Here is a 24872-nt window from a genome sequence, read left to right on the forward strand (position 1 = left end):
TCTTTCGCGGTCTCTCACTATTCTCTCTGTTGTTTTATTCTACCTTATTTGATTCCATGGGTCATCTTTTCTCTTTTACCTCGGTAGTATACACTACTTACTATATGACGAATATCAGATAATTCAGATTGTTTCCCTTTACCAAAGAGGGGTCTTAATATGTTACTAGTGGTTGTTTGATTGGTAAGTATATAATTATGGCCGATGTTGTCATTAACCATAGCATAGTATTTGGGAGCGTAAGATGTGGATTGCGAGAAAGGAAACTTTGCATTTCGCTCCCGCTTAATCATCCTAGAACTGAGTATATTTCTACCGTTCCTGCTCATTGAGGCAATGCAATGAATTTTAGCAATGTTAGGCTCTTTCAGATTACTACTATATTAGATTTACATTCATTTTCCTCGACTCCAGCATGATGCTTCTACCGCTACATGCATAGTAGTTACTAACTTCCGCTTCCGTACATGAGAATATATATCCGTATCCAGTATAGTCTTCACCCCACACACTCAAACAGTAAGATTAGCCCTCTGAAAGCTAAACCCAAAGTCCTCAAACACAGCACACTTCTCCGTAACACCGGGATTCTTCACAACCGACGGCGGCATATCGAGAACACTCACATTTCGCTCCGCGACCTCATACTCAGGCATGTAGTATCCACGAGGACCAAAGATCTGGTACGTCGAAGCATAGGCAGGCCCACGAAGCTTCAGCATCTCCAAATCGGGGTTGGGATTACGGGTGCGGAAGAAAGAACCGAAGACGTCGTTCATGAGACGGGAATGCAGGATGTCTCGCTTGTTGTAGTATGGGGATACGTTCTTTGTCTTGCTGTTGAGAGTGCCCCAGGCGGGCAGCACATCTGCGGAGTGGCACGTGGCATTGAAATCGGTGTTGGGGGAGCAGATGCTGGGGACATCTACGGTGGTTTGGACGTGGCCGTGTCGGACTTCGACTTCCCAGAGGTGTGGGAATGCGTGGCGGCCGCCGTGGCGGAGGAGGTAGGCTTGTGGGCAGCTCCATTCGCTGTGGGTGAGGGCGTCGGCGACGGTGTTTCGGACGCTGTCGGGGTCTGAGGCGTTTAGGGGGAAGGCGTTGGTGGCTATGAGGGATTTGATGAGGGAGGTGGGGTAGGCGTAGCTGTAGACGAGCTCGAGAGCAGCTTCGCTTGCCCCCAGGTTTGGGACGTATTGATCGACGTAGAGGGCGGCCTCGGTGGTGACGGTTGTGAACATGGTGGGGACGCGGTTGGGCAGCCTGTTCGAGGCGAGAAGACGGTAGAATTGGTCGTCGATGATGCCGCTGCCGGTGTCGTCTACTATGGGCATCAGGGGCTCGATTGATGCGAGGATCTCGGATGAATGTAGCCAGTCGCTGGCGATGGTCTCGGTGGAGGCTGTCATGGCGGCTTCGAACTCGGTTGTGTTGTCCAGGTACCGGGTTGCTGGAACCGATCTCAGACAGGAGATGAGGGCGGATTCCGATGTGGTGCCATTGCAGCCGACAGCCCCGGCGATGTTGGGGGTGACAATCTTGGTATACACCTCACGTGTGAACCAGGGAAGGTCTACGGGGGCGGACTGCACAATGGCACCGGAGAATAGGCCATGGGCTGCAGTCGAAGAGAGTAGCGCAATGACACTCTGGCCTCCGGCGGATTGGCCAAAGATTGTGACATGGTTTGGATCTCCACCAAATGCTTCGATGTACTTGTTGACCCACTTCAAGGCGAGGATTTGGTCGCGTGTGCCGTAATTGCCCGTGGTGAGGTTGCCCGTGGTTAGCCACCCTAGAGCACCGACTCGGTAGTTGACTGTCACAACAACGACGTCGTTACGGCTAGCGAAATTTCCTCCATCGTAGTCGACCATGGACGCGGTTCCACTAGTGAACGCACCACCGTAAAAGTATACCGCGACAGGCTTGCGGGTGGACTTTCTGTCGTGTGAAGAGGGCAGGATAGGAGAATAGACGTTCAGGTATAGACAGTCCTCCGAGATACCGCCGTTGTCGAGTGTACCGAAGCCCGAAACTGATTGGATGCACGAGTCCGCCAGTTCAGTCGCGTCAATCTTCTTGGGACCTGAGTAAGGGCGTGGGGGTGCGAATCGCAGGTCCCTGACTGGCGGGTCTGCGAAGGGAATGCCTAGGAATCGAAACGAGCGCCCATCACGATAGCCAGTCATATGGTAGTCATCGAATGAGATAGAGATCTTTGACTTGTTCACGGCTTCCCTGTCCTTGTCGGTAGTAGGAGGCACGCTGGAGGTGCAAAGGGCAGGCAGTTGTCGATTACATGGAGCGGAAATAACCTGCCTACGGCTTTGAGAGTATGCCTGGCAACCATCTGGTGAGCCTTTGGCTACCCAAAAGGAGCTATTCGCCTCCACATTCTTCGTGTAAGCCAGGTAGTCGAGCTGGTACCCTATCTCTGTGGCGTTGGCTTGGGATACATCCTGTAGCGGATAGAGGGCTTCGCCAATGGATGCACACCGAGATTCTGCACTGAGGTATGGCAGTCGGTCGTAGATTAAGACTGCGGCGGTGCCATTGTTTCCTGGGCCCAAGTTGTTATACTTCAGAGCTTGAAGGGTACCCAGAGAATCAATGCTGGGATGGGATCTTGCATCTGCTAGCGGAGCTGGGGCCGCCAAAGCAGAACCAAAGAGAAGCAAAGAGCCCACGATAAACTGAAGCTGCATTGTCACAGACTTTGGCTACCCAGTGCACGGAAGAACAAACCACCAGGAAAGGCAGCAACCGTTTTAAAAACCTTCATCGCTGCCAAGAGAGGTGGCCGAGAAATCTGGGCTTGGGGTCATCAGTTATTCGGGATGGCCGGAAGAACAATCCTTTGAGTCAGTCGAGCGACAGAAACTGCCATGGATGGAGCATACACAGCCAAATCGGTACTGGCGGAAGCTGGGGTGCATTGATCCTAGAACTGCGGAAGCTGGGGCATCGGTTGTTCCTGAGAGAAGATTCCATTTATCTAGCCGAGGCAGCCAATATGAATGGCTCTCTCGGCAAACATCCACCGGAACCTGCTTCCTTGGCACGCGGCTGCCAACGGTTGATCATTGATCAACGATGATTACCAGAGGTGTGGAGGCAGTAGAAATCAAGGATCGTATGAGTCTAAATGGAAAAAAAGAACGAAGAAGCTCCCTCACCGGAGCAATCAGCCAGGCTGCCGATTTTCGCCTTTGCACCCTCACAGATCCGGCTTAGGGCTCCCTGAACGCCCTAGCCCTATGTTCTGGCGTGCAGCTGATGACAACGACTCGGATGCGTGATTAAAATGACGTGCCACCCATTTACCATGTTATTGTTCGAAACATACCATCATAAGTGTCATGAATATCTGTGGTTATCGGAAATATTGTTCTGTAAAGTGCATAATGGTTGTGATATTTTTGTAAGATCTTCTGGGCTAGTATGGCTCCTTCGCGTTGTATAGTAGCGGCGGTCCATGTACTGGCGCCGGTATTTGACGCGCAAAGTACATCGAACTTCTTGATGAATTGTTCTGCTATAGCGCTTTGGTAGGATTTGTATGACTTGGACACCTAACCAATTCAAAGTTGTTAGCTCGCCAGGTTTATGTGTTCCGAGGTTATTGAAAGCCTTCACTTTGTGCTGCCAACCGTAGGTGTAAGTGCATATACACAAGCGTGTCTTTGAAATGCATTGGTCCATTTCGTAGCGACCACACGGCCAATTCAAGCAATACTGCCTTTGCAAAGGCTTCCAAGCGACAGGAAGCCAAAGTGTTTACAAGTATGGAGAGGACTAGAGTAGTGTTATAGATTAGGTTGTTTTGCTACCGAGAAACATGAGTTGTAGGGAAACACCAATCAGTCCAGTGTAACCGTCCATGTGACATACCAGACAGACTAATAGCCTCGAGAATGAGAGTATCCAAAAGAGAGCGTGGCTTTCAATAAGCAGGAAAATCATACGGGGAGGTAAGATTGTAGCCTCAGATGATAAACGTAAGGTGCATGTGCAGCTGGCTAGGTGTATGAAGAAGTAGAATAAAAGATAAGAGTAAGAGTTTACGCACATTCACAAGCCAGAGTCAAAATAGATGCGGGAATAAAAAACGTTGGATTTCTTCATTAAAGAGAACAGGTGCAGGTTCATACTTACCGTGAAGTAACTTCGCTAGAACTAATAGAGATAATGTGTGCTTTTTGCTTAGACTCTACAGGGCAGAGGCAAAAAGGGGACTACAATAGGCTTCGGTATACATGAAAAAGTTGTCAACAAAAATGTAGCGCACTGGATTCACTTCACTGACTAGTAAGAATTCATGGGGGAGAGTGACTCACGGAAAGAACTGGTAAGAATCGGTGGTCGGGGGACCAGCTAGTCTGCAGAGGTGAACTGTTTGTTAGTTTCAGTAAAGTAGGAAAGATTTACGAAGATGGATAGTGGGATATGAATATCATCTATAGAAAGTAAGAAACAGTATGGTAAGAGCCTCATGGGGTGCGGATGCGGGAAGACATGATATAGACCAGAAAGGGAAGGACCCGAATAGCTTCACCACCACCACCAGCATCCCACCACACCCACCAATTCACGCCCCCCAAGGGAAACCAGGCCGCCAGAATCAATACCTGGGCAAATAGGCCACCCAAATTACCTTTTTCAGAAAGAAAAAGGGATTCATCAAGGGCTTCAATTTGTTCAGTACGCTCCTTGCAAATAATATCACTCCATGGCAAATATGCTTCTTCTGCTAACATTTTGCGTCAGAGCACCAGACAGTACCTTTTGGTTGGAAACGGATCTCACATGTCCTTACGGTAAGGGGCGTGATTGGTGGTCTGTTTCCAGGGTCTTAGAGCCAGAACCAAGGAATGTTGATGAGCAAGCCTATCCTCATCTGGCTATTCATCTCATTGATACGAAGGAAGCTCGGGAAGACTCCATACTCTTCTCTGAATTCAGTGCATTAGTTTTTGCTATGCGAGGCCGCGCAAACCAGCGCAAGGTAGATTCAGAGACAGAGAAGTGGAGGCTTATGGAAAACGATGGTGAAGGGACAGAAGAATATCCATATCTCTTTCCTAATGAAGAGTACTTTCCTGTACTTCTCTTCTCTTTTGTCCTTCCTCAACACGCAAGAATCCTTACTGCATGCATAGTCCAAGAAAAGCTGGTCATTAGACAGTCGAAACTGTACAGCTTTGAATGGAAGAAGAGCGCGCCGATTGATTTTTTTCTTCGCCTTTACCTGAGCCGTCCTTTGGAGACCCGGGGGTGAGTACGACTATGTCCTCCACCGCACTTTCCCCACGCGTTTTTCCTTATGCAGTTTCTGCGTTTACTTGTGTAACGACAACAATCTACTACAAAGCACTCAATACTTCATGCTTTTTAAATTTTATTTCCCCCCCCCCCTTATACAAATGTCAAATACTTGGATTTTCTTTTCTATGCAAAGTAGCATTCATTCTTATCACTATCGTAATTGCCCCTTTGGTTGCTTATATTATGCCTTTTACATGCCCCAAAAACAAAGCTGAGTGGACAGCAGCGGCTAAGACATACAATGTCATCGGCAAGAAATTATTGACCTGGCCTGATCTGCGCTCAGGATCCAAAGTGAACAAGGAGCAGTACCTATTGTATCGTGTTCTGCTGCCCGACTGCAAGGTGCCAGAGTCTCTAAATCCTTTACGTCTTGGGATCCCTACGATTCTCATCACCCAAGCACAGAATGTGCTATATAGAAGACAAACATATCAACTATATTGACAACTGGACTGATCCAGTATTGGGAACATATGGACCAGTGAGATTGCAGTCGGAGTCTTACAATGGATTGTAAAAGGACTAGAAAATGATAATGCCAGACGAAGACACAGTAGTCCCTGTCTTTCTGGGACTTCTCTACTCCCTGACCTCCATAATTCTCGGAACCAACAGTCATTCTGCTTTGTGGGGTCAATTCCTTGTGTAATTTGTTCCTCTCTTGCCCAGCAGTCCAAGTCTGAACCTGCAACTGCTCTGGAAATAGATTAGATCCAGCTTCTTTGGTCTGTATAGTAGGTGGCAGGAATTCCAAGCATTGTTTTATTACTGCAGATATGGCCGAGATTAATATCTGTTATACTAGTCTTTTTCGTTTTACGTCTGATTTATTAGCCGTCACCAGCATCTTCTATCTAAGCATCAGATCAAACGACAGTAATGAATGTATGTCCGAATTATTCGTCAATAACTGAATGAAAGCATTCAACAATAGACAAGAGACATGGAAAAATACAACCCCCAACGGTGAATTGTAAATGTTTGCCTGAATCAGGCAGAAACCCTCGAATAATCAAACCATGATCCTGGTAGTGTAGAGTCTTTTCGCATCTTTTCCAGCATCTTTCTTTCAAACGTCTTTAGCCGCGCAACTAAGTAGGGGACATGTGTATCTATACAACAAAGCAAAAAGCTCACCTGCATCTATGGGTTGCCAACCCATAGGAGGCTACGAAAACCGCTTAGTGCGGTTTTTGCAGACGATTTCCAGCATGACGATGGCACGTTCTTGAGCCTACGTGCTACGTGTCAAGGGCCAGCTCGCCCATGCCCGGAATCGTACCCAGGACTCCCGAGTGTCTCTGGTTCTACACGGCCTAAAGGACAGGCAGAACTACGGGCCCGGCTTTAAGCCACTCGGTTACCCTGGGTTTGGTTACGGTTTATTTCCCAGAACTTCCCTTGTCATTGCCTCACGGGTCGCACGATCATGGATAAGGCTAGCTATCTGACTACAGCGGAATTTGGGCGACAGTTTGCCGATGAACTGATCAATGTTCGCAAATCCGCGTATCTCAGGATAGGATTTCCGTAATTGAGTTGACTCCATAGGACGAAAAAAGACCGGAGGAAAGATTGTAGAACAAGTCTGGGGATTGTCCAACTGCTCAAAGTCAAACCGAATTACATGTTCAACACACTTAAGATTGTGGATATTCACATGACCATCGGTAGGCACATATCCTCTAAGTTCCATGACTTTGTCAAACAGATTGTCGAGACCACGGCGAACCCTCGAGACAGTTGACAGCATCGACAACGATCTTTGAGACATCGCGTATGTCTTGTGTTGGTGTGTGCCTGATCTGGTATACCCGAGAAAAATATTGTGGCCTTGTATCCTGGGACAGGTAAATAAGTGGATCATGCAAGATTGAGGGGCGTGTAAGTGCTTTCTTTTCTGTGTGATGTGAGTTTGTCTCCGTCAGCGATGGTATCACGTGGACAGCTCTTTGTGTAATGGAAATTGTCCAACAGGAGCCACGAGGTGTCTTATTTAACTGTCAGCATCGAGAGTATAGCCCCCATACTATTTATTCAGAAGATCACTATAGTTGATCTAATCAGTAAAGCGAAGAGTTTGTCCGGCATTTCCCGCCTAGCAGAGGCAGTAGTGGAAATGACTTTGTGGTAGCAGATAGTATTCCATGGGCAGAACTGAGCAGTAGTGGAGAGCACCTTTTCATGCTAGATGGACCTAAAGCAATTCCCGTGGTTAACTAGTCATATGAATTTAAATAGATTAGAGGATGTAGTAGAAAGAAGAAAAGGAAGGAATGTTCCTGAAGGTTTCTATCCTTTCCTTTCTGGGGTTCCAGTTACTATCATCTGAGATAATCACTCGCTGTCCAGATAAATAACAGCCGGCTCAAGAGTAGTAACTAAGTACCACCTGGAGTTTGACCAGGAAGTGGCTCACATGAATGGTAGGAAAACACCGTGTTTGTCATCAAGTGGTATATTTTTTGTCCGCAACATTAGGGAGAGATATTTAGGTAAAATGTATGCCTACAGTAGGCGTATCTTCCACATCTTATTGGATACTACATACCCATTCTATGGCATCTCCCACATACTTAGCAGATCAAACCTCGCCGAAAAACGCCGTGCAACTCTTGAAATTGATAAACAGCGAACATGGGAGAGAAGATAAATCGGGGTCTCGGGGTATTGATACCCCGCAAGAATCTGGACCAATCATCGTTTCAGGAAGAGGATATGACCTCTTCTCCGTAATTGACTAATCTCCAATTCCTTTCATCTGCCTCAAACACACGATATGCAATCTAAGCAACTAGACTGAACTAAAGTCAACAGCTAGATAAATCGGCTAGCTATCAAGCTAGTCAGTCGGTGAATCAGCAGCAAAAACAATGTCATCCTCATCCATCAACCCGGACGACATCAATCTGCTAGCGCAATTTCTAGCCCACGAACAAATCCCAGCATCATCCCACCCCCCAATCGACACCGACTGCATCGTGATATGTGTTTCGGCAGTGCTTTATCCCGCAGAAGCCGTCTTCAAACACCTAGAGCGCAACCCCCAATTAACTAAAACACTCGTTTTATGCGGTGGAATCGGCCACTCCACGCCTCATCTCTACGAGGCCGTATCGAGGCACCCAGACTACGCACACCTCGTCCCAGAAATCACAGGCAAGCCGGAATCTCACGTCCTGCATACCATCTTCACGCGTTGCTTTGATGCCACTTTTATTCAAAAATCCGGCTGCACGGTTCTACTAGAAGATAAGTCCACGAATTGCGGACAGAATGCCTTAGAAACACGGGCATTATTGGCAAGGAACGGTATCCCGGAACCTAAATCTATGATTGTTGTGCAGGATCCGACCATGGCTCGGCGGACGGTTGCCTCATTTGAAAAGGCGTATGCGCCGAGGCCTCCGAAGTTGCTCAGCTGGCCGATAATAGTGCCTCGAGTTAAGCTTGAGGAGGGTGAGTTGGTATATGATGATGATGGTAGTATGCCAGGGGTGACGGGGACATTGTGGAGTATGTCACGCTTCTTGGGTCTGGTTCTGGGTGAGATTCCACGGCTGAGAGATGATGAGCATGGGTATGGGCCCATGGGGAAGGGGTTTATTGGTCATGTTGATATTCCGGAGGAGGTTGAACACGCGTATTCTAGGGTCCAAAGGGGGATAGGAGAAGATTCGGCAAAGAGATAGATTGGTCGTTTTCAGGTTGTGTTGTGGCTGTGGTTTTACTATGGGGAATCTCGCGATCGGAACTGCCGAGATATCCACTAGAGACCCATTTCCATGATACCATGTTGTCTGTATCAGAACGCGTACTTACATAGAAATGTATTGTAATCAGCCAGTTTACTACATATTGTGACGTATATAACGGTATATATTAGGTAACATATGGTACCATACGTAAGCAGATACGGCATCTCCCATCCGATGCACTTCTTGTCTCTGTTAAATCTTCCACCGAACACAAGCTTCAAGTCTGCAGGTACGTAAGCTTGATTCCAAAATCCGTGGCCCTTTGTTGACTGATGAGTGCACGTTCCAGCAATCATGAGACTTGCCAACGGTAGACCCTGACTCGTGGATTGCCAAGCGGCCCTGTCGAACCGCTAAAGGGACTTAGTTCTTGACTCTTCGTCAGCTCCGACATGATCATCGCTGCAATATCCCCTTCGAAATAGCCGAGCGCCCGTCAGCACTCGTCTCGAAGCCGGCGGGGTCCCTGCTCTTGATTCGATTTCTCCGTGAATAAGGAATTGTTCTGAAAGGCCTGAGCTAAAGCTTGACCTCTGATTCACGAGAAGAAAATGATCGGCATCGGTCCAGGAACGGGAAACCAACGGGACGAAACAATGAATCCAGAATTAATATCGAGAAACCCTGCCGTCTCTCACCGTCGTGTCAATCCTTGCAGCCACCTCATATGAGCTGAGGTGATAGGGGCGGCTATGGATTCTCCGGTGGGAGGAGCTGCCCTCGAGGTATGTGGCATACTGGATGCTTATAAAAGGCCAGCGGCAATTGCTGCGATCGGTTGAGACCAAGCAGAGAAACACTTGCAAAGTAACTTCTCACCATGCCTGCTTTTTCCCTTCTCGCTCTCGCCCTCACCCCATTGCTGGTCAACGGCCAGCTCTCCGGTAGCGTCGGTCCGCTCACTTCGGCACACTCCAAGGCTGCGACCAAGACGTGTAACATCTTGGACTATGGTGCTGTGGCAGACAACTCCACCGACATTGGGTCTCCCCTCTCAGAAGCCTGGGATGCGTGCTCGGACGGAGGTCTGATTTATATTCCTCCTGGTGACTATGCGATGGACACCTGGGTGTCTCTGTCAGGAGGCAAGGCGACCGCCATCATCCTGGACGGTACTATTTACCGTACTGGCACCGATGGCGGTAATATGATTCTAGTGGAGAATTCTTCCGACTTTGAGTTGTACAGTAACTCGTCCTCTGGTGCCGTCCAAGGATTCGGATATGTGTACCACCGGGAGGGCGATCTTGATGGACCACGGATTTTGCGACTCCAGGATGTGAGCAATTTCGCGGTGCATGATATCATTCTCGTGGACGCGCCAGCCTTCCACTTCGTCATGGACGACTGCTCCGATGGAGAAGTGTATAACATGGCTATCCGGGGTGGTAACTCGGGCGGCTTGGATGGGATTGATGTGTGGGGTAGCAACATCTGGGTTCACGACGTATGTTCCACATCATACCACAATGGAAAGCTTCCAGTGCTGATACATGTACCCAGGTTGAGGTGACCAACAAGGATGAATGTGTCACGGTCAAGGTAGGGCCCACCTGGTATGACCATCCCTAGCTCGGTTACTGACAACCCGCAGAGCCCTGCCAACAACATCCTAGTGGAAAGCATCTACTGCAACTGGAGTGGAGGTTGTGCGATGGGTTCTCTCGGCGCTGACACCGATATCACTGATATTCTGTACCGCAACGTTTACACCTGGAGTTCCAACCAGATGTACATGATCAAGAGCAATGGCGGTAATGGGACAGTCAAGAACACCCTTCTAGAGAACTTCATTGGTATGTCTGGCCCACTCGAACTAGGTATATATAGCCCCCGGCTAATGCGTTGCAGGACACGGAAACGCCTATTCTCTGGATATTGACAGCTACTGGAGCAGCATGACAGCCGTGGATGGCGACGGCGTGGAACTGAGTAACATCACATTCAAGAACTGGAAGGGAACGGAGGCGGATGGTGCCGAACGCGGGCCCATCAAGGTGGTATGCTCGGACACGGCCCCTTGCACCGACATCACCATCGAGGATTTTGCCATGTGGACCGAAAGCGGCGATGAGCAGACCTACACCTGCGAGTCGGCGTATGGTGATGGATTTTGCCTCGAAGACAGCGATTCCACCACCTCGTACACGACCACCCAGACTGTCACCACGGCGCCCTCAGGATATTCGGCCACCACGATGGCAGCGGATCTCACCACGGACTTTGGCACGACCGCGTCCATCCCCATCCCTACCATCCCGACTTCCTTCTATCCCGGCGTGACGGCGATCAGTCCCTTGGCATCGGCTGCCACGACGGCTTGAAATCGAGAATGATTCATTCTTTGCTACCCTTTGGCAGGAGTGGAATAGGTGAGGGCAGGTGTGTACAGTGTGTAGGTAGTTAGTTAACCAGTGAGTGAATGAGTAATTAATAACACATTTAACTGGCGGTGTATCTCTTAAGATGATTTCATTTCCTTTACTTCAAGATCTGCATCCAGAGGATGGAAGAATGCGCAATTTATGCATATATAATGCGTGATTGGCTGGCGATGAAAAGAAATGAGACCATCGGCCCTGCAGATCCCGCCATCTTAAGGTTTCTACCGTGAGTTTTTCTTTGATGCTCCTCTCATCCTCGTGTCTTGTGTAATCATCTACCATTAATCACCGAGCACATCCTCCTCCGCAACCGGATGTCTTGTTTCTTGTCACTTCTCTCCCTCTCCACTTCCCCTTCACTCCTTCTTCACTTTCTTTCACTCTCACAAAATGACATCTGTTTGGCAGCCTCACTGAACGAGATTCTGCTCCCGATCGCAAGTTGAGATGCGACCAGAAAATTGCCGCCGATAAGCTTCGCTGATTTTCTGTCTCAACCCCGCAATTCCAAACCGACCGGATCAACCCCGAGGAATCTATTCTTCAACTTGTCATCCTCACATCGCCGTGATCATGACGGGCGCATCCAAACCAGATGAGGCAGAGCCCGTGTTATCGACGCTGGAAGGGGCTTCGAACCCGCCGACGCCCAATGCTGCTGCTGCTGCCTATCGCTACAAGGCCGATCTGCTCAACCGCGCCATTCAAGACATCGGCATGGGCAGGTATCAGTGGCAGCTGTTCGGCGTCATTGGATTCGGCTGGGCCAGCGACAACCTATGGCCCATCGTCACCTCCCTCATCCTCGTCCCAGTGTCTTATGAATTCAACGTCGCCCGGCCGCCGTTACTGTCCCTGGCCCAAAACATCGGGCTGCTAGCCGGGTCGCTCTTCTGGGGCTTCACCTGCGATCTGTTCGGTCGGCGATGGGCCTTCAACCTGACCATTGCCATCACCGCCATTTTCGGATTGGTCGCTGCTGGCTCACCGTCTTTCGCAGCCGTGGGCGTCTTCGCTGCATTATGGTCCTTTGGCGTTGGCGGCAACCTGCCCGTCGACTCGGCCATCTTCCTCGAGTTTCTCCCCGGTTCGCACCAGTACCTGCTCACGGTACTATCAATCAACTGGGCGCTGGCACAGCTCCTCGCCAACCTCGTCGCATGGCCTCTGATCGGCGAAACGACCTGCGCCTCCGCCGACCACTGCACCAAGGCCTCCAACATGGGTTGGCGCTACTTCCTCATCGCAATGGGCGGCCTCGCTCTCTTCATGTGCCTAGCCCGATGTCTATTCTTCAATCTCTACGAATCCCCCAAGTACCTCATGGGCAAAGGCCGCCACGAAGAATCCGTCGCCGTCGTCCATGAAGTCGCGCGTCGCAACGGCACCAGCTCCTCTCTATCCATAGATGACCTCCAAGACGACGGACCCATCTCCAGCAGCACCGAAACAACCACCACCAACACCCCCACCCCAACCCACACAACACCCAACAACGGAGCCCTCGGCGCCCTCGACCATCTCCGCATGCGCCTCGAACCACTCTCCGCCCCCTACGTGCGCGCTCTCTTCCGCACCCCGCGCCGCGCCTGGTCCACGACCCTCATGATCCTCATCTGGGCCCTCGTCGGCCTCGGCTTCCCCCTATACAACAACTTCCTCCCCTACCTGCAGCAAATGCGCGGGATCCAATTCGGCGACGGCTCGACGTACATCACATACCGCAACTCGCTCATCATCGCCGCGGTCGGCGTCCCCGGCAGCTTAGTCGGCGGAGTGATGGTCGAGATGCCTCGGTTAGGACGCAAGGGCACGCTGTGTCTCGCCACACTCTCCTCGGGCGCGTTTTTGCTGGCGTCCACGACGGCGAAGACCTCCGGTGCCCTGTTGGGGTGGAACTGCGCCTACAGTTTCACTAGCAGTTTGCTGTATGCGGTGCTGTATGCGTACACGCCGGAGATCTTCGAGACGCAGTATCGCGGTACTGGGAATGCGTTGGTCGGGGGCGCAAATCGGATTGGAGGGATCTTGGCGCCGATTATTGCTCTGGTGTCGAATATGGAGACAGCGGTGCCGGTATATGTTAGTGGGGGGATGTTTGTGCTGGCGGGGTTGTTGGTCGTGTTGATACCGTATGAGACGAGGGGGAGGATGAGTTTATAGTTTTTGTTGTTGGGGGTACACAGTGTAGGTACAAGGATTAATTGGTAGGGGTGTGTGAATGCTGTGCTTGTATGACATGGCAGGGTATATTAGGAGGTACATAAAGGGAGGGACGGGGATAGTACTTGTGATGATCATACAATATGATGATCTGAAGAATATGATATGACATACATGGACATGACTGATAGTATTTGTCTCCCCTTGCACTAATAGTAGATACTACCTCCCAGCAATACCAAACAAATAACATTACACCTTGAAACAAATAGTAAGTGCCCACTACCTAAAATCCCTACAGCCGTGAAACTATCTATCCCTAGAGCAGAATGCATACAAAAGCCTGCATACATACACGCATACACGCACATGATGCACACGCAGATAATAAAATAAATTGACAATTAGAGTTTTGAAGGTAAGACAGACATGCAACTTAACTAGAAATTATTTAAGTCTGTTTCTGCGTGCTTGCGCGTACTGTCTGCTAGAGGAGGTTACTAATTTGCAGATACTTATGCATGAGGGGTTATTTGATGTGTCTGGGGTGGTATCATGTTTGGATGTTATTAGGGAGTCAGTTAGGGGGTATTGGACTGCTTGATTGGGTATTAGGCTGTGTTTTGGGATTAGGATTATGGTTATGGTGTTTCGGGGGAAGATATTATTATATCGTTGAGGGGAAGGGCTGAGGAGGGAGTAGTACTACTGATGGTATGAGTTAAAGTATGATTTCGGTTTAAGCTCCCAGTGAAGCGTTGCACAAAAGTGCTTTTACATGTTCTACAAGCCACGATCCTTCGGATGAGTTGTTCTAGAAAGGATATATTAAGTCTGCTGAGATACTCCGGATATCCGGTCAAGGTATCACACAGAGATTCAACCAAATAAATAGGAAGAGGTCACCTGGCGGGGTATCTAAATACACGTAGTCTCACTATATATTTCTGTCATTGACAGTACACTTCCATCCAACCCCACGAAAACCATCACAATGACCCGCTACCGCAGAGCAATTAAGAAAGAACCCAGCCGATATGAAGATCTCAGTCGATATGAAGATGTCCTCGGCCAACTGCCCATGCTGCAGGTCTACACCCACATCTTACTCCTTTTCCCTATGCCCGAAGGCATAACCCGTGACGACATCGTATCTGATCTGATATCGGCCGTCGCCCTGATTCGCGAGAAGGTGCCATGGATGGCGGGAAAGGTGATCAATGTTGATAAAAGTCCCTGTAACTCGGGGAGATATATCGTTGTACCTTGTCCGGCCCCAAACCGGCTTGTTGAAGTGAAGGACGTCTCGCGGGAGCTTCCACCGTATCAGGTAATCCAGCGATCGAAGGCGCCGAATTACTTGCTGGACTCCAGTCTACTAGCACCCACTACGGCGTTCCCTCAGCGGTTCGAAGACTCAGAGGAGGATCCTTCCCGTGTGATTCGACTTCAAGCGAACTTTGTAGAAGAGGGTGTGCTTATCGATTTTGCGACACAGCATAATATGACGGACGGCGGGGGAGTATTTGGCTTTGCCAGGCTCATTGCTCAGGCTATGCGCGGCGAGAAGTTCTCCAACGATCTGCTGGAGAAGATAAATTGTGATAGACGCAATGTTGTTCCTCTTCTGCGTCCGGATGAGCCGATGCTAGACCATAGTCGTTACCTGCTCCCTCCCAGTACAGACATGCAGCTTGTAGAGTGCACAGAACCAGCCCAGTGGCATGTTGTACGCCTAGCTACAGCCAACGTGACTGAGCTTAAGACATGGGCTACTCCGCCGCCCGGAGAGTCAGATCCAGAGGTGCTTTTCATCACAGGCGACGACGCTATTAGCGCGTTTTTCTGGAAGAAGCTCACGATGATGCGGCATCAGCGTCGCAGTACGCCTGATACCCGATCAAGGTTCTCGCGTGCTATGGACGGCCGCAAAGTATTGGGTGTTCCAGCCGAGTATATGGGCGACCTTGTTCATAATGTAGCGATTTGGCTGACCATCGGTGAACTGATCGACCTGCCACTGCACGCGATAGCGTTCCACCTTCGCCGGGAAATGAATCGCGCAAACACAGCGTACCATATACGATGCTTCGCAACGTTTATTGCACAACAGCCGGATAAATCGATAATAACATATGGTGGGGTCTTCAATCCCGATACAGATGTAGGAATGTCGTCGCTCTCGCGGGCAGATATCATGCACCATGAATTTGGAATACTCGGCCGCCCCGACTTCGTACGACGACCTAACTTCTCGGGAAACGTAGTGCCCGGTTTGCTATATATCTTCCCAATGCAGCCGCAGGGAGATTTAGACATGCTTGTTTGTTTGACCGATGCTGACATGGAGGCATTGAGACATGATTCGGAGTGGAATCATGTAGTAGAGTATATTGGATGAGCTGGTGGGATCCCTTCTGTAGCTCAGCGATTGACATTGAAATATCGAGATTTATTGGACTTGGGTTTGCTCAGCACCAATAAAGAGAAAGCACGAAAGAACCTCTGTAATAGTATTCACAGGGTCCTGTCCCTTACAAAGGTCCAAGCAGCATCTGTAAAAGCCACTCGTCATGGTGTAGTTGCGGGTCTCGTGTTAACAGAACGGAAAAGAGGTAAATTGTAAATTATATATGAATATATAGCAATGTTGCTTGTGTATGGGTAAGCAACTGGGCAAATTAAGGTTTCCGGAGTGTGATGATCCAATCCACCGAACCCCTCAGTTGGCGGATACTGGGTGACCGGTTCAATTCAACTAGGGCAATAGATTGTCACCTTGTCTTCCTGTGGGCGGGCTCTACCGCAAGGTACAAGGGGCACTGAGGCATGATGATTCAAGATTGACTCCACTGTTAGTTGTAGGTGGGCATGAATGACCCTGCGGAATCCGCATAAGAACAAGCTTGCCCGCTTGTTGCTCCCCGCCATTCACATTCACAAACTTGAGGAGCTGCTGACCAATCAAAAGAGCTTAGAATGTGGTAAAGAATGGCGGAATTGCTTGGTTGACGGGTTGACGGGACAGATGGGCATCGTTAGACGTGCTAGCAGGAGGGTGTGCACCAAAGTGGTAGATGACATTAGTGTGATCGAACTGAGGGCTGCATGGTGACTGGCTGGAAGCGAACAGCGACGAATACTAGATAGGGCAGTCCAAACTTATAAGTCTTTCCCTACAGCCGGTGGGAAGCAATAACCTGTTTGTAGCATGGCGGCCCACCAAAGAACGCAGCGAAGAAACTTGAGCTAAATGGTCAAGGCAAGGTTGCCTCTCTGAAAGTTTAGGTTGAGCTTGTAAGGAATCCCTTCCGGATATTGATCCGCACCTACCATGATAATTCCAGTCGAACAAGCCCAGGAGCTAAGTGGATGTAGAACATCGCCACGTTCCGACCAAAGATGCAGTGACGAACCGAATATAAAGCCACCACATATAGTAACAGTGACGACCCAGGGAAAAGTAAAGTCTCATTGTAGGTTAGGAAGATGCTCTCTCTCTAGTAATATTTATCTGTTCCCATATCCAGGCGTGTCAAGCCAATCATACAGTTGCCGAACACCCATGGCAATTGCTTAGAATGTCCGAGATAAGTCCTATAAAGTTAGCTGTAGCGGGTACCGAATGAATAAGATCTAGGAGTCTGGCGTCAGTGGCGCTGGTGCATATCCGAAACAGCAGATGAGACTCATAAACCTTGGAAGAAAGTGCAGGTGCCAGGTTCCAGCCAGATATTCAGTGTTCGGTTCCAAACGCATTGGGAAGGTACCCCAGATCCCTAATGTCGCATGATAGAAGCTTGCCCTGAAGCTTAAGCCTACGAAACCGGATTCGATTTAGCTGCGCATGGTTGTCCCTGATTCATGGAAACCTTAAGTTCCAGGTAGATCACTTGGCAGGCGGATATGGCAAAGGCGTTTGGTCAAAAGCGCACAAGGGTCATGTTGTGCTAGGATTCAACTCCGACTACCGCATGGCACATTGGTTGACATCGTCGGTGCCGCACACGCTCGAATCCCTCAATCATATATGGACCATGGCCGGGTCTCCTGAGGAAGTGACGGTCACACTGACGCGCTTTTCGAGAAAGTGGGTATCCTAGAAAATTGTATGTAGACGATCCACTGCATCACCGTCATGGCCACCAAGGTCATTGGTTTTTATCCCTCAAATGACGCACTACGTTGGTCATTCTATCAGATGTCAATCTAGTTATGTTTTCCAAAAGGGTATGTGGTACGCACAACATGAGTGCGCAGTCAATCATTGCACACGGAGGCCTTGGACTGGTAGTAGGGAAGTGATCGCCAGCTTCCGGGTATATAAGGCAAGATGGTGTCAATGAGTGGATTTACCAAGAGGAACCTTCAAGCCATCAAACAATATGAGCATCGGACGAGATATCCTTTGTCAAAAACTTCAAGTCTTGCTGGACCGCCGTCGCGCGGAGGGAAGATTGTATGAGCCAGCCTCGCCAGACGAGTTTGAAGGGACAGTGGACTTTGGATCAAATGATACATTGTCCCTCTCAGCATCTGGACTCTTGACCGAGGCTTTTCTTCACCAGCTTGAAAGACATCCCCATTTCACTATTGGAACCAACTCCTCGCGATGCTTCGAGGGCACAAAGCAATTCATACTGGATATTGAACGTGATTTGTCTCAATTTCACAATGCCGAGGACGCTCTTTTCTTCGGATCCGGGTATGATGCTAATACCGCCATCTGGTCCGCGATTCCGCAGCCCGGGGACTTCATTGTCTTCGACGAGCTAGTGCATTCTAGCATTCGTGAGGGCATGCGGCTGGGACGAGCTAAGAGCATTTCATTCCGTCACAACGACAGCCTTTCTCTGCGACAACGCCTAGAAGAGCTCCGGGACCAGAATTCCGAAGTGGCAGAAGGTAAACGACTTGTGTTTGTTCCAATCGAGTCAATCTATAGCATGGATGGAGATGTGGCTCCTCTTCACGAGATTGTAAAGGTTGCCTATGACACTCTGCCTCGAGGGAACTATATCCTTTCAATCGACGAAGCACATTCTAACGGCATCATTGGGCCACATGGCTCAGGAGTCGTCTCTTTGTATGGACTTGAGAATGAATTCTCGATCAGGTTACATACCTGTGGAAAAGCGCTGGCGTCATCGGGAGGTACGACGACCCCATCATTGTTCGAAATTTGGCAATGCTGATATTATAAAATAGCGGTGGTATTGTGCAATTCGACAATTAAAGAGGCGCTGATCAACTATGGGCGGAACATCATATTCACCACTGCGCCATCTTTCACAACCGTGGCAGCTGTTCGCGCAGCCTATGAGATACTGGCCACCCAGGAAGGACACAGGGTATGTCCTGTCACCCTCGTAAAATGTCAGCAGCAGTACTGATCTCCATGTTGTAGCGCCAGCAACGTCTGCAAAAGAACATATGGTACTTCTATTGGACCTTGACAAAACACCCTCAGTGGGAGGATATCAAAGAGCGAAACATCCTTACCCTGCCCACTGAGAAAACATGGTATACCAGGCCATTCAAGTCACCGATAGTTCCAATAATCACGAAGCCTAAGCAATCTAACAACTTGTGCAAGAGGCTGCGGCGGGCAGGATATTGGGTAAATTCCGTTGATCACCCTACTGTGCCCAAGGGAACGGGTCGAGTACGGTTGATGATCCACGCGGACAATACCCGAGAGGAGATGGATGGGGTAATCCAGTTAATCATGAACTGGGCTACTGAGCAATATCAGCCAGTGGAGTCAGTTCAAATCATGGCGAAAATGTGAGGTGGGTGAGCATGTGGGAAGAGGAATGAAAGAAGTAGTCCTTTGTTTTGGCGAATGATGTTGTGGGTCATGTGGCGACTGCCGCAAGATAAACGCCGAGGAGTCTATCTTGGGAACTATACTACAGAGTAGTGTTAGAGAATAAGATTTCTTTTGTTTTATCTAGAAACTGTGAGCCTTCGTATATATTTAGCTGTCTTTAGCTTGTCAGAATACTGTAAGTATATGTAATCGTTTTCAGTCATATATAAATATCATAACTATTTTCGTGGACATATTTACATGTAGGATATCAACCCACCACCGCCAGCTGGCTTCTGACAGGCACGTTATGTCGCAGCTTAGGCGATGGGAATCCCTGGACATTGACCCCCTTCCGGAAGAGCAGACAATGCGTGGAGCCACCGAAATGGAACATACCAATCTGATCACCCTTGGACACATGCTGGCCCTCGGAGACGGTAATCTCACAGGTTGAGACCTCGCACATGCCCACGCCCAGGAACGCCATGAGCCCAATATCAGGGTTGTCGCACTCGATAAATATAACAGCCCGCGTAGCCGTGGCGGTCAGGTATTCCTGAGACATGACCTCGCCAGCGCTATCAATCCCATGTTGGTTGGATGGATCCGGGTCTCCGATGCCCTCGAATAACGGCTCAGAGTAGTATGTTCCATCCACGACATACGCCTTGACGATCTTCCCGGATACCGGTGCATGCCAGCGGTGATAGCTCAATGCACTCAAGAACGCCTGGTAGACCGTGCCGCCCTCGAACTGCTTAGCCAACGGATCACACCCCACCATATCATATACCGAGTAGGGCTGGCTCTTGATCCAGAATTGATCGCGCGCCTTGACATCATACGCGACCTTGTATGGCTGCGACTCACACGCATTGGCAATGACCTTGTCGTCACTGGGCGAGGCAACGGGACGGATACCCTCTCGGAACAACCGAGTGAAGAAATGATCCCAAGAGTTGAATCCATGATGCTCTGCCGACGGGTCGCAGACATACAACTCCTCGAACGAATGATTGGTCTTCTGCACATTGCCTACCTCCTCTAGATCAGACTTGGCTGTCTCGCCAAACCACCCATACTTCGAATCATCCAGCACCTTAGCTGACTCCGGTGACTTGAGGAAATCGCCCCATGCATTAAGCAACTTCTTAATCATGCGGTTGACATCTGGATCCAGGAACGCAGCATATCCACTCGGAGTACCCATCGGCCAATCCAAAACCGCATTAATAGGCAACCCGACCAGTCCCACACGGTGGGAAAAGTCGTTCCATGAGGGGGCAGTGGTTATGAGATGGTTCAGCACACGTAACATGTGCTTGTAGTCCTGCATTTGGGGACAGCCGGTAGGATCCGTAGAGTACGTTCGGTTTCGAGGGAGTTCGTTAAACATGGCGGAGATGAGCAGGTATACGCGAGTGTTGTTTTCAATGAGGTCCTGGAATTCCTGAATCACTGGATGAAGGTCGTGAGATTCCTTGCTGTCCACATGTGCGATGACACCTCCCAGCCATTCATGATGGGCGTCGAGTGTAGAAGGCATCCATTTACCAAGGCTACCAAAAACATGTTAGCCAAATACCCTGCTAAATATCCACCTTAAGAACAGAAGATACATACTGATGCAACCGAGGCGTATGATTCTTATACTTGGGAGCCATCTTTGTACTTCAATTCAATTCGAACAAATTCAATTTAACTCAAGATCAAAATCAAGACTGATAGTTTTCAATATCAGATCAGACAGCCTTGGCAAAGCTTATCGCAGAACACAAACGACCCAATGGGCCTTTTCAAGTGTTTATAAACTCCATCGAGATTCAAGAATCAGCTTGAATTGAACAACAATATCAGCAATTGCATCATCATGATGGCAGCAACAGGGGTGGGGACCCAGAGTGGATCGCATTTGGATCCGTCGTGAAGCTAAAGGCGAAGCCATCCCCGGCCGTGATGTCATATCATGGCCTAGGCTTAGCCGTCTCTCCCGCGGAGGTGTCGCTAACGGGGTATAACACTTTTCAAGAGGAATTGCTGTGTAGATAACTGGCTGGGACAGTTTCTAATATCCTAACAGGCAATATAGACGAAAAAGGATGTAAATCATAAAAGGAATCATAGAAAAACTGAAAGTACATACCCAAGAACCTACTCCGTAAACCCGCTTTAATCCATAGAATAATTCTGCCACCACCAGACTAAAGGCGGTCAAAAAAACAACAGAATGCCGGCTCAGATTTTCGGGGGTGCATAGAATGTATATCCGTCTATATCCGTTTATATCCGCCATTTTCTGATCGAGGTTCGCTAGGTTCTGCCGCTTTAGACGGTAAGTCTAGCGGTCGGGAATTTGGTTTTCTGCCAGATTATACCAGAAAGGCGGTACAAAAAGCAACAGAATGCTGACTTAGTTTTCTGGGGCTGTATAAAATGAATATCCGTTTATATCCGCTTATATCCGCACTTTTCTCTGCGAGGTTCGCTAGGTTCTGCCAGATCTGGCGGTGAGGGAAGCGGTCTGGGTGTATTTGAGAGGCGGGTTTTGGTTAGGTATGTTGAGGCTGGGATGGTTGGGGCTAGACGTTGGGGGTATATAAGGTCGTTACTAGTCGTTTGGGGTCATTTGGTATGCTTTATTATGTTTATATGAGGAGTACTAGTCTGGACTGCAAAGAGGTTGAGATCATCGAGGGATATTTGTATGTTTTCGAGGGGATAGCAGGCATCACATACCATCGATATGATCGATATAGGAATAGTATATTGCTAGTTACGCTAAGACACTCTATTGTGTGAAGTTGTAGTCACTATTTGGAGTACATCATTGATAGTATGTACTAATGAAATTAAAAGTCGACAAGGTAGACGATAATTCGAATATTCCTCATAGTAGAAGCACCTAGAGGATGTCTCTGGCTATATACGTATAGGCTTCCGGCTTAGGGTGTTATGTACCATAATCCGATTGACATATGCGGTTTGTTCCTCCGTGATATCGATTTCGGAGTAGAGTTTTATATAGTCCACGGTTCTACGCAGCTAAATGGCAGGTTAGTAAGTCTCTACATAGGGAAGGATGCCTCGTGAGTATCGGTTGTCGCTCATGCGAATTTTCCATCCCTCCCTGGCATATATCGTTATCTGGTAATAGTCAGCTAGTTTCTCTCACGTTCAAACAAGACTCATCTCACCCCCTTACGGTTTGTTCTCTTGGGAGATCGGTAATCAAATCGTGATGGGTCATTCTGGACCTATCCTGTACGTATTGGTTACTGGCCATTCAAGACCTGCCCTCACTGCTCTATGTTTAGGCTGTCCCATGTTCACGCGTAGGCTCTGGCTCAGATTCTTCATCTCCCTCATGATCATGATCATGATCATCAAAGTCATCGTCTTCCAGATCTTCCCACTCCTCTTCATTTTCCCTGGCCAAGGCCTCCATCTCAGCATCGTCTTCGTCGTCGAGCTCATCCCCGAGAAGGCTGACTAATTGCAAAAGCCCTGCCTGTGAGCGCCAGTTATCCTCAGTCCGCCGTTGACGTGGTTCGGAGCTCCAGAGTCCTTCGCCTGTCGCCTGTTGGTCGTCGACGGGAACAGACTTGCCGTCGGAGAGATCGGGCGCTAGGCTGACAATGCGGATGGCTTTGGTGGGAAAGATGCGAGCAGGCCCCTCGTCCTGATCATCGTCTGGAATATCAGCATTATGTTGACGGAAGCCGAGAGTCTGTGATTATCCGTTAGCTTGCATTTTCTGATTCAGTTTCTGGTAAGAGGGCACATAGGACGAACAGTGTAGGTAGTCATGATCGCATCATCATACAACGCCATGAAACTGACCGGCACGGCAAGCTGTGGCACCGAGCTAGTGAGCAGAGAGTAGGAAGCCCGAGCTGGGTTATTAACGTTCTGAATCTTGTTGTCGTCGTCGAGAGCGACGACATAGATCCTATCTTGTATCTCAAACATCACACGGTGATTGCGCACAGACAACCAGCCGCCTAGGTCAAAGTTGGATCCGTCCGACTCGCATTCGATGAGAGACCCATGTTCTGAAATCCCGTTCTCGGTCTGTAGGGCCTTCCGCCAGTTGGAGCATACAAAGACACGACCAGCGCGGGAAAACCCAACAAACAGGTCACCGTGGAGCATACCAGCACCCCATTCGTCGTCACCATGTCTCACGTGTTCAAAGTCGGTCGGTGGCGGAAGAGGACCCTTGGAGAGCTCGATTGGCACCAAGTAATCTTTGCGAGGTTTGCCAAGGGCGATCATTTGCTGAGTCGGGCCGTGTCGCGCAGCAGCAGCTAGTGCAGCGATCGCAGATGGGGAGGTAGCAACCGGTGGAAGAATGTGATACATGTCTGTGCAACGGAACGGCTGCAGTGCGCCTAGGAACTCGCCGGTCGCTTTGTTGTAGATGTGATAACCGCGGGGACCCATAGAGTAGATGACAGCGTCCGCGCTCTGATCCAAATGTCCGACGGCATCATTCTCGATAGAGATGTGTGTCGTCAGCTTCGGAGGCCGCTGCGTCATATCATACACAAAGCCTTGTCCCTGTGTGGAAACCACACATAGCGTCCAGTACGACAGCTGGAAGCCTCTTGTCTGACAATTATGGTCTAAGATTGCGATGCGCCGAAACTCTCCACGCTTGGCACCCTCCTGATCAGCCTGCCAGACCTCAAGCGCATCTCCCTCACGGTCAAAGACCGCCATTCCGTCCTGGTACTCCAGATGGGCATACGGGCGAACCGAACTCTCATCACGTTCCAGCGTGGAGGGTAGCCGCCATAGAATTTTGCCCGTATCCATATCCGTAACATTCAGTCCACCCGCATGTGACGTGGAAATGAAGAACCGGCGCTTAAAGTCTGCCCGGAACCGCCAGACAGGATTGTTGCCCACTTGAAGCACCGACTCGCGGGTCACTGGGCGCTCAGCGGCCCAATTGCGGGCGAGCAGCTTCTGGCGCTTGCATAGATCTTTCCATGATGTAGGATTCTCAAACAATTTGGTGAATGATGTGGTACTGTCCGACAAAAATGAAAAGTCGCGGGCGCCTCCTGGAGGTTGGGCGGTTTTCGATTCGGAACTGTAGATGGCTTCTCGATGGGTGATGTCAATAAATTGGTGCCAGGGCTTGGAGACGGCGGTCAGCGACGCTACAGCGGAGACTGGAAGAAATTCCACAACGCGCAGGACAATCTCGGGCGGTAAAACGGTAAGAGGGTCTGCCATGTATGGGGAGGCAGACATCTTGGAAGTGAAAGAACCGTTATGCAAATAGAAGAAGGAAGTTGAAGAAGTTGCAGGCCTGCGGGGAAGAAGATTGTTGAAGCCCATCTTTCCATTCTGCCCCGCCTTGCGCTTCACCGCCTTGGCTATCGCTATCGATTGGTGATTGAGTCCTCCAAT

At 49.4% G+C, this 24872-nt stretch overlaps 9 protein-coding genes across 9 annotated transcripts; 6 read left to right on the top strand and 3 right to left on the bottom strand.

Moving 5' to 3' along the window:
* Nucleotides 1–403: 403 nt before the first annotated feature.
* On the bottom strand, nt 404–2884 carry BO87DRAFT_379573 (putative cholinesterase). Its single transcript, XM_025624070.1, has one exon. It carries the CDS (start codon nt 2706–2708, stop codon nt 513–515), a length of 2196 nt encoding a protein of 731 aa, XP_025476147.1. The 5' UTR covers nt 2709–2884; the 3' UTR covers nt 404–512.
* A 1857-nt stretch (nt 2885–4741) lies between these two features.
* On the top strand, nt 4742–5357 carry BO87DRAFT_444592 (uncharacterized protein; the record flags this gene model as incomplete). The annotated part of the gene is made up of 1 exon (XM_025628133.1): nt 4742–5357. The coding sequence occupies one exon, from the start codon at nt 4742–4744 to the stop codon at nt 5279–5281; it is 540 nt and encodes a 179-aa protein (XP_025476148.1). The 3' UTR covers nt 5282–5357.
* Nucleotides 5358–8092: 2735 nt separating this feature from the next.
* BO87DRAFT_379574 (YdcF family protein) lies at nt 8093–9175 on the top strand. The gene has a single exon (XM_025624071.1). The coding sequence runs from the start codon at nt 8205–8207 to the stop codon at nt 9021–9023; it is 819 nt and encodes a 272-aa protein (XP_025476149.1). The 5' UTR covers nt 8093–8204; the 3' UTR covers nt 9024–9175.
* Nucleotides 9176–9909: 734 nt separating this feature from the next.
* BO87DRAFT_389882 (rhamnogalacturonase rhgA) lies at nt 9910–11413 on the top strand (the record flags this gene model as incomplete). The annotated part of the gene is made up of 4 exons (XM_025624910.1): nt 9910–10536; nt 10593–10631; nt 10684–10885; nt 10941–11413. 4 exons carry the CDS (start codon nt 9910–9912, stop codon nt 11411–11413), a joined length of 1341 nt encoding a protein of 446 aa, XP_025476150.1.
* Nucleotides 11414–11798: 385 nt separating this feature from the next.
* BO87DRAFT_379577 (putative sugar transporter) lies at nt 11799–13662 on the top strand. The gene has a single exon (XM_025624072.1). The coding sequence runs from the start codon at nt 12047–12049 to the stop codon at nt 13634–13636; it is 1590 nt and encodes a 529-aa protein (XP_025476151.1). The 5' UTR covers nt 11799–12046; the 3' UTR covers nt 13637–13662.
* A 968-nt stretch (nt 13663–14630) lies between these two features.
* BO87DRAFT_444594 (uncharacterized protein) lies at nt 14631–16037 on the top strand (the record flags this gene model as incomplete). The annotated part of the gene is made up of 1 exon (XM_025628134.1): nt 14631–16037. One exon carries the CDS (start codon nt 14631–14633, stop codon nt 16035–16037), a length of 1407 nt encoding a protein of 468 aa, XP_025476152.1.
* A 1984-nt stretch (nt 16038–18021) lies between these two features.
* BO87DRAFT_444595 (aminotransferase class I/II-fold pyridoxal phosphate-dependent enzyme) lies at nt 18022–19427 on the top strand (the record flags this gene model as incomplete). Its single annotated transcript, XM_025628135.1, has 3 exons — nt 18022–18790; nt 18845–18987; nt 19044–19427. The coding sequence occupies 3 exons, from the start codon at nt 18022–18024 to the stop codon at nt 19425–19427; spliced, it is 1296 nt and encodes a 431-aa protein (XP_025476153.1).
* Nucleotides 19428–19695: 268 nt separating this feature from the next.
* Nucleotides 19696–21271, bottom strand: BO87DRAFT_379578 (phosphatidylserine decarboxylase family protein). The gene is made up of 2 exons (XM_025624073.1): nt 21075–21271; nt 19696–21010 (listed from the first exon to the last, which is right to left on the bottom strand). The coding sequence occupies exons 1-2, from the start codon at nt 21113–21115 to the stop codon at nt 19720–19722; spliced, it is 1332 nt and encodes a 443-aa protein (XP_025476154.1). The 5' UTR covers nt 21116–21271; the 3' UTR covers nt 19696–19719.
* A 1049-nt stretch (nt 21272–22320) lies between these two features.
* On the bottom strand, nt 22321–24760 carry BO87DRAFT_379579 (F-box protein). Its single transcript, XM_025624074.1, has 3 exons — nt 23244–24760; nt 22646–23178; nt 22321–22595 (listed from the first exon to the last, which is right to left on the bottom strand). The coding sequence occupies exons 1-2, from the start codon at nt 24711–24713 to the stop codon at nt 22762–22764; spliced, it is 1887 nt and encodes a 628-aa protein (XP_025476155.1). The 5' UTR covers nt 24714–24760; the 3' UTR covers nt 22321–22595; nt 22646–22761.
* Nucleotides 24761–24872: the final 112 nt, after the last annotated feature.

Source organism: Aspergillus neoniger (assembly GCF_003184625.1).
Source record: "Aspergillus neoniger CBS 115656 unplaced genomic scaffold BO87scaffold_34, whole genome shotgun sequence".
Taxonomy (NCBI): Eukaryota; Fungi; Ascomycota; class Eurotiomycetes; order Eurotiales; family Aspergillaceae; genus Aspergillus; species Aspergillus neoniger.

Coding starts and splice junctions, on each gene's coding strand:
- BO87DRAFT_379573 (XM_025624070.1), bottom strand. CDS start 2,708: ATGCAGCTTCAGTTTATCGTGGGCTCTTTGCTTCTCTTTGGTTCTGCT.
- BO87DRAFT_379574 (XM_025624071.1), top strand. CDS start 8,205: ATGTCATCCTCATCCATCAACCCGGACGACATCAATCTGCTAGCGCAA.
- BO87DRAFT_379577 (XM_025624072.1), top strand. CDS start 12,047: ATGACGGGCGCATCCAAACCAGATGAGGCAGAGCCCGTGTTATCGACG.
- BO87DRAFT_379578 (XM_025624073.1), bottom strand. CDS start 21,115: ATGGCTCCCAAGTATAAGAATCATACGCCTCGGTTGCATCA. Junction 21,011..21,074: donor CATACGCCTCGGTTGCATCA/GTATGTATCTTC, acceptor TGTTTTTGGTAG/CCTTGGTAAATGGATGCCTT.
- BO87DRAFT_379579 (XM_025624074.1), bottom strand. CDS start 24,713: ATGTCTGCCTCCCCATACATGGCAGACCCTCTTACCGTTTTACCGCCC. Junction 23,179..23,243: donor CGATCATGACTACCTACACT/GTTCGTCCTATG, acceptor GGATAATCACAG/ACTCTCGGCTTCCGTCAACA.